Source organism: Bidens hawaiensis, unplaced genomic scaffold, assembly GCF_021521415.1.
Source record: "Bidens hawaiensis isolate Kalapana, Puna unplaced genomic scaffold, B.hawaiensis_p1.1 tig00011192_1, whole genome shotgun sequence".
Classification (NCBI taxonomy): Eukaryota; Viridiplantae; Streptophyta; class Magnoliopsida; order Asterales; family Asteraceae; genus Bidens; species Bidens hawaiensis.
The window spans coordinates 354,886-363,225 of record NW_027491870.1 but is presented as its reverse complement, the minus strand read 5'-3'; the positions used below and the strand labels follow the sequence as shown (position 1 = coordinate 363,225).

General features: G+C 33.3%; 1 protein-coding gene across 1 annotated transcript; it reads right to left on the bottom strand.

The window, feature by feature from the left end:
* Positions 1–1,003: 1,003 nt before the first annotated feature.
* On the bottom strand, positions 1,004–3,229 carry LOC143537499 (U-box domain-containing protein 9-like). The gene is made up of 2 exons (XM_077031257.1): positions 2,805–3,229; positions 1,004–2,269 (listed from the first exon to the last, which is right to left on the bottom strand). Exons 1-2 carry the CDS (start codon positions 3,141–3,143, stop codon positions 1,184–1,186), a joined length of 1,425 nt encoding a protein of 474 aa, XP_076887372.1. The 5' UTR covers positions 3,144–3,229; the 3' UTR covers positions 1,004–1,183.
* Between the last annotated feature and the right edge of the window lie 5,111 nt (positions 3,230–8,340).

Here is an 8,340-nt window from a genome sequence, read left to right as displayed (position 1 = left end):
TGGCATATACTCTTCCTATTATTATTCTCATCCATTCACTTCACTTTTACCCATCAATAATTCTTCAAGAATTATATTCCATGTAGTTGTGACCAACAAGTTTGGGTTGGCTTCTTATTCCATGGACCCAAACATAATCCAAAGTAATTCCCATCTTGTGTGGAGGGGTGTAAACATGCGGATTACTCGATTAGGCCCTCGTAAGCTACTCGAGATTGCTAGCTAAAAGGTCGAATTAAGTCGAGTTTAAACAAGTTTGGGCCCGAGCCTAAAAATAGCATCGCTTAAAAACAAGCCCAAGCTTCATACACCGAGTCCATAAACAATAAATTTTTGAATAAATTACAGCATTCGTTCCTTACGTGTGTGTATATAATATATACACACACACACACAAACTTGTAGCTCTACATTGATATTTATTAATTACACTGAACATCCTTAAATAAAAAATTTATAACAATTTACATCCATTTGATGAATGGCCGCTAGATTTGTCCGTTAAGTCAATGGTAATTTGGTCCTTTAACCCTAGAAGAAAATACACTTATGTAACTTAATTGACAATAAAACAAAAATAACAAAATCATATATTAAAGTGTGCCAGACTTAGCCAAACTCGAGCTTTAAATAAACCAATTGAAACGAGCTAAGCTCAAGCTCAAATCCGCCATGTTAAATGAGCCGTCTAGTTACACCATTTAAACTTTAAAATTTATCAAATCTTTATCAATTGGGTGCTTAAAATAAAAAATATAAAAAAAAACATTTTTTTGAAATTAGACAGAGCATGTGATTCCTCAAGTGAAGGTCAAGTAATCTAACACTCAACCATGTGCATACTTAGTGGACAAAAAACTAATACAGCAAATATGAACTTGGTTTGACTTGATTGTTAGTGAATTAATTAAAACCACAGACAATCCATTTCATATCATCTTGTGCATCATTTCATAGTATAAGATAAGATAAGATAATCATATAAATAGATATATTATATATATAACAATATGGTAATTATTCGCAATGGCTACAATAAGCTCAAACTTAGGGACAAGAATTTACAAAATTGAGTTTGAAAAAGAAACCAAACAAACCTATAACTATAACTCAAACCTGAAATGAGATAAAAAGATGATGAATTTACAATCCTTTTCAACCTTTTTCGACAGCCCGTTTAAGATCACGCGGTGTGAGTCAAATTGATGGCTCGATTAAGTCTATCGAGTATCCCATTAGCTTTCCTTTTGGCTCTTGAAGTACCATTTTGCGCAACTTGAGACAAAGTTCCGTACTGGCTCTCGTCTTCCCTCATTTCCTTCCACTTTGTTCTGTCATAATAACAAATGGTGTACAAAACCGTGATACAATTCTCCTTATTTCGTGCACAGTTCGTTTCCTTTATTAACGAAAGTAAACAAGAAACCGCACCAAGATCTCCCATTTCCTCAACCGCCTTTTGGTTACTAGAAAGCATCGCAAGAGTTGCTAAAAACTCATCAACATGAACTCGGTTTTTAATCTTGTTCAGAAGAGCTCCCACTGCACCGTCTCTAACAGCTCGAGCTTTATTCTCGTGTTCGATGCATAAGTTAAAGATTGCAGAAGCAACGTCTTTCATCGCCAACGGATGCCCTTCTTCCAAAAGATCAATCAACGGTTTTAACGCACCCGATTTCCCGATTAACAATTTATTCGAATCAAGAGCTGATAAAGTGAAAAGAGTTGCAGCTGCATTCGCTTTAGTTGCAATGGTCCCGAATCTTAACGCGTCCAGCAACAACGGGATCACCATCGGTGTTTCCGCAACGAGTTTCTTATTATTATCATGAATCGAAAGATTCAACAGGGTCGTGATCAAATCTTCTTGAAGATCCGGATGAATCTCAGTTTGCGACTTGGTTTGACACAATGGCGTCAACAACTGAGGTATAGATTCCAAAGATTCACCAAACAACGCACGAAACGAAGGCATTCGTTTGGTTAACGATCTCAAAGTTCTCGCAGCTTCTTTTTGCTCAGACTGTGTAGACTGCATTTTCTTGAGAAGCGATAAGAACAGATCACGGTCAGCTTCCGTCAGCCCGTCTTGGTCTGTGTACTGAACCGGACCGGGAAACTGGACCCCACGAGCCTTGCACCATTGTGTTATCATGTCTCTAACCAAGTTGTTTGGTGTTAAAATGGTGTGTGATAGAACTTGTTGAGTTTTCGGACATATTCGGTTTCCGGCTTTTAACCATTTCTGGATAAATGGTCTATCATAAGTCTGCAAAATTAATAATCATCATTAAATAAACAAAAAAAACAGTAAATCATTGTAGTAAACATCAATCCATATGCAAATCTTAATATTCTAAAATCTAAACTAACTTATTGAATTAGATTAATCTAAACTAATTATAGGAGTGTGCAAACCGGTCAGACCCGACCCGGACCCGTTTAGTAGTCTTCTCAAGACCCGCAACCCGATTTTCTGACCAATTCAAGTCTCGCGAGTCTTACCCAGTTTATATAAATAAAAAACGGTCAGACCCACAAGACCCGGGAACCAACCCGATTATAAACAACCGTCTGATCCGGGTCGGGTCTCACCGGTTTGGTTTAAATTAAACAAACCCTTAACTAAATTTTAATTCTTTCCACAATAGATCACAAAACTCCCATCAAATTAATTGCAATTAATATTATAATCACCGTAAATAAACATCAATTAAAAATTTAACAAACACAAATTAATAATAACAATAATAATAATAATAATAATAATAATAATAAAATTAATACAAATTAATAAAAATTACCTGACCAGTAGCGAGAATAACTGGATCTCTCATAAGCTCTTTCGAAATCGGACACCTAAATTCTTGAGGACACGTTGCCCAAATCGAAGTCGAACTATTATTATTATTATCAATCAATTGTTGTTTCTTATTATTAGAAGATGAAATTGATCGTTGATTTCTTGCTTTTAAATCCTTTAAAGCTTGAAGAGTGTGAATACTTTTATCAATCAATTCAATTTCATCATCTGGGTCTTGGGTAATTGACTTGACGAGTCTCTGTAACTCCTTCTTCAACTCCATGGCAGCTTTTGCGGCGGTTAGTGAGGGATCGGGTTCGAATACGCCGGTTTTGGCCATGGGGTTAGATGGGCATTAGATGGATAGGTTGGTTACACACAGTGTTTGTGTGTGTGGGTTTGTGAAGCGTATGAGTGTAGAGAGAGAAAGTGAGGAGAGAGAGAGAGAGAGAGAAGAATGATGATGGAGGAGTGTAAGAGATGTTGGAGTTTACAGGTTTATAGAATAAGATGTCTAAGATTTACAAATTGCAAATATGCACCCTATGTTTTACATATTGCAAACTTTGATTTTTCGAGTTTTTTTTAATGAACGAGGACAACGTAAAAAACATTTTTGTTTTTTTTATATTTTGTATATTATTTATATTTTAAGCTTTAATTTTTTATTGTTTTTTATTAATTTTTTTCAGAGGTTTTTATTTTAATATGTGACTTGTTCTCTTAACCCAACCCAACCCATTTGTCACTCTTAATAGAAACTAATGGAAAATTTACTCATGTGTTTAAGAAAGCAGGGTTCTCGACAACGAGTTTGTTGTTAGACAGACCATGTTAAATGCATAATCAGGGAAACAAGCTTGTGTGGACGAAGTGTTCTTCATTGCCGGGCTCAGGGGCAACGGATTTATTGCTAGGAGGGTTGTATTGAATGCATAATCGAGGAAAGTTGGTAAGCATGAGAAAATTTGTGCTAAGTATCATATCATGTTTTCATTCTCTTTGCTTTTAATACATTTGGGTCATTTGTCACCGAAGATGTGGCGTTTCTTAAAAGAGTTTGCTGGGTTATGAACGGTAACTTATCGACTTCGAAGAATCATAGTTATGTTTTTTTATAGTAGATCCGGTTTTGTCATTTATTATGGGATTGTGGCGCAACTTGTTGTTCGCTTACCTGTATCATGTTGTAATTTGATCATTTATGAAATTGTATTTAAGAATTGGTGTATTAATTAAAAAAAATCTAATTAATACATATGTTTCTTTTAAACTTTAACAACCTAAAAACTTGATTTGAGGTATGGGTGAGAGCTTGAGTTTGAGCTTGACTTATTTCGAACTGTGTTTCTAAATCTATGCTCGTGAGCCGTTTTCTTAAGCTCGGGCTCGACTAGATTTTATACGTTTTTAGTTATTTTGAGAAATACTTTAAACAAGTCTTTGCTCAGTTGTGTCGTGTATACATAGAAGTTCTCAAAGTATAAACGAGTTAAAATCTAAAAATACACAAGGAACATTAACACTCAACAATCGAACGAGCTTTATTGAAAGCTCAGGCTCAAATTAACTTGTTTCGAGCTTTTAATATATTCGATCCCAAGTAGCTCGTGAATAGGTATGCTTATTTGCACCTCTTAACTTTAAGTTAGTGAAAGTTAGGTTTTGATATATCGAAATACTTTTTTAGTTGTATATAATTGATCTTTAAAAATATATAGTGTTATTGAACACCAACTCTCAATCCTAGCTCGATTGCAAGCCACTATATTGCTTGGTGTCGGTTAGTTAACTCGTCAAAACTTTGATTCGATGCTGACACGAGACTGTAAGGCTTAACAAACCTTATGCATTGAATAATGTATCATAAACACTCCAATAGGGTTCATTTTGAAATTATATAGTATATTGTCACATTGACAATTATGATTTATGTGGTAGCTACTAGCATGTCAAATATATAAAAATAGTTGGTTATTTAAATTTTAATAGCTCGGTCTATGTAACAAAACAACTTAATTAAAAAATTATATATATGGGTTGAGTTATAATAAGAAGATTAGTTTTATAGAAATGATAGGAAATAATCTTGTCCATTCATTTGAGAATTGAATGGTTGAGATTAGATTAGAGAGATCATCAAGTGTAAAACAAGGGTAAGGGCATAATAGGGATAACACATTTGTTGACTTTTTCTCTCCACATGCAAGACACATGTCAAATTCCCCCATCATTTTAAAACGTCCATAGCTTTTTTATACGACATTTTTTTTTCAAAACAATTTCACCATAAAAACGAGTGTTTTTTTATCTTTTATATGAGTACCATATTGCTTTATAAAAATAAAAAAAATTCATGGGTTTTTACAAGGTGTGTTTTATCATAATTGTGTTTTACAAAATTGTGTTATATAAGTGTGTTTTATTTTTTCATAGTGTTTTTTTGCATTGTATTTTTTATATTGTTACTTAATTGTGTTTTTATTTTCATCGTGTTTTTTCCATTGTGTTTTTTACATTGTGTCTTTTTCATTGTGTTTTTCATAGTGTTTTATTTTCCGGCGAAATTTCCGAAGACTTTTCCGGCAAGGTGGTGGTGGTGGGCGGTGATAGTTGTAGGAGATGAGTGAAAATTTAAGTGGGTTTTAGTTAAGTGGGTTTTAACTAAGTGAGTTTTTGAAATTAAATTAAGTTGGTTTCAATATTAAGGTAGTAGACTAAAATACCCTCCTTCCTAGCCTTATTAGGAAAACCAAACTTCTTATTTGATTCTTTCTTTTACATATATTATTAATATAAAAGAATTTTTATTCACTACACATAACTATACTACATGTCAAATTACTATATTTTTAAACCCTGCCTAACAATTCATTTTCATTTGAACCTTTTCTTATCATTTTTTAGTTTATTAAAGTTATAAAAAGACAAGTTTCTATTAAATAAAAAACTACAAATGCAAATATTTTTACATTAAAGTGTTCTATAAATATCCATCAACTAGTCAACATTTGGTAGTGAGATTCTTCAATTCATGAGGGGTGAAAACTAAAGTTTAGTAAATATATGTGGGCCAGTATATGCATGTGGGGCCAAAAGGCTGGCCCACTGTACACAAGATCAAATCCATGACCTTACAGCTGGCATGTGGTTACGCGGACTGAACGTGCTTGCGTCACCCTCACTTCTAATATGCCATTTTAGATTCTTTTTTTATTTTTTTTAAAAGAATGTGATATCGATATATTTTCGTGTCAATATTTTACACGTAAATTAAAATAAAAATATAAAAAATAGAATTTTAGTCCTTGAGAGACAAGTTTAATTCAAAAGCTACTCATACAGTACTTTTGTATGAACTAGGTGTGGCTTAATGGTAGAGCATTCACTTTACTAGTGAGAGATACGGGGTTCAAATTTTACTATCACCAATTTATATGGGAGATACGAGGGATGACCCTGGCTTGCTAGGGTTCGAGTCCTGATCTCACCCGGTTTTTTCGGCTCCTCGCCGTCGTGCCATTTGGCGGGCGTGAGGGTCGGGTTTTATCCGGTGAATCCCTCAATAGGTGGACCGCTAGGGGCTCCGCCCGTCCGGACTAGTTGCCGGCTCAGGCTACCTTTAACCAATGGGCCGCGTACAGAATACACGGTGGTACTTGGTTGGCCGTTCAAAAAAAAAATAGTACTTTTCTACTTTCTTTCCTATGGTTCCTCCAAACAAACAACCTTTTTTGCATTGAGTGGTAGGCAAAATGTTGAATGTACTATCTTTGATGTATTTTTCAGTTTTCATATTTACAAATTTATGAAAACGACTTTGAGTAAGAGGTTGTGAAATGTAGTTAAAAGTATATTAATTTATACATAACTATAAGTGGATCAAACTGGACAAGACCTTGTCTGTGTTTGTTCGTTAAGTTTTGTCGGACAAACAGAGGTTCACGAACACCCTATATAATGAAAATTTGTGTCTTTGTCCATTTGATTAAGGAATTGAGTTTGTCCGCGTCCATTTATGTTCGTTCGTTAGTATTGTAAACGGACGATAGCGAACATTAACGAACACTAATGGATAAACAAAAATAAACATATCAAAATACTTAACATAAACACTAAAAACATTACATCACATGATATCAATATATACTTAACATTTAACAAAGTAACCAAACACATTATCATATCAAAATAATGTTTTGGTGTTCAAAATCCACAAACTTGTAATGTTTCACGAGAAATAAGCTTCAAATTCTTTATTATTCGAGGAATTTCAACATGCACAAACTATTAAACGAACGTTACCGGACGGACGTTACCAGGCGTTCATGAACACTGTTGAATGAATGCGCCTTTGTTCGTGCCAGCCTATTAAGTTTACCGAACAATTTTTTTTTGTCTGTGTCCGGTTCGTTTATTTTACGGACGAACATAAACGAACTCCAAATCAAACGAACAACCAAGCTGATTATTTAATCTTATAAAAAACTGTTCAATAAGAATAATAAAGGTTTGCTACAAGCTCTAATATTCATGTTTTATTAATTTAAGGTTATATAATAGACTTCCAAACGACAACCTCTTGTAGGTATAATGGGTTGAGGGAGTAGTTTCATATATTTTCTAAAAACATGTATTAATATCATACTTACTTAATCTTAAATACTTAAAATTTCATTATGTAAGTTAGATAAAAGTTTTAACGTAAAGTTTGAACCCATTAGATTGACTGATCGAGTGAATAATGTATTTAACTATTTATATCATAGTTTGCTATAAAAGTAAGACCACTCTTCAATTCAAAGAAATTGTGTGGGTTATCTCAAAAGAAATAGATTTAAGGGTGTAGAGTGTCATATTTATAAATTTTAGAGGAGCCAAATCGGCCTATGGGAAAAATCAAAGTGGGTGGTTGTAACATAAGATGACATGTGCGTTAATTGAAAACGAGACACCTGTAACGGTGGTTGCCAAATTCAATCCATGTTGTCTTTTATTATTATGAGTTATGACCTGCCTTTAACAATAAAAATAATAAATAATATAGAGATTATTATTAATTGGTATATTATGTACGCATTCTAGTTTCTTCGTCCAGAAGAACAACATTCTTTTAGTTAATTTCTCTTTTATATTTACCTCCAACATAATTTACTATAATTTTGCAATTTCATAAAAACAAGTACTCTTATCTACGTATTGTGACAGAGTGAGTTAATGCATTTTAAAATTTACAGCGTGTTGCAGACTTGCATCGTAAATTTGATTGGTATATGTTTGATTTCTGATGGTAAAAGCTTTTTAACAAACGTTTTATTACTAAAGTTAAAAGACCATAAATTATATATGAAACTTTTATGGCAAAAATATAATAACTAAAAGTATGTAAATAAAGTTGAGCGACTAAAAGTAAATACTCTAAAGTTGTGTGAAAATTTAAAGAAAGACAATTTATAACTAATTATTTATCTATTGCTTGTTACAAAAGATCTATTTGTGGGCCAAGATTATACATAATTTTTTTCATCAGGGTCAAA

Bases quoted from the DNA above. Each gene is read 5' to 3' on its own strand.
- LOC143537499 (XM_077031257.1), bottom strand. From the start codon at position 3,143: ATGGCCAAAACCGGCGTATTCGAACCCGATCCCTCACTAACCGCCGCA. The intron at 2,270-2,804 runs GTAATTTTTATT...TTAATTTTGCAG, and splicing joins TTATTCTCGCTACTGGTCAG to ACTTATGATAGACCATTTAT.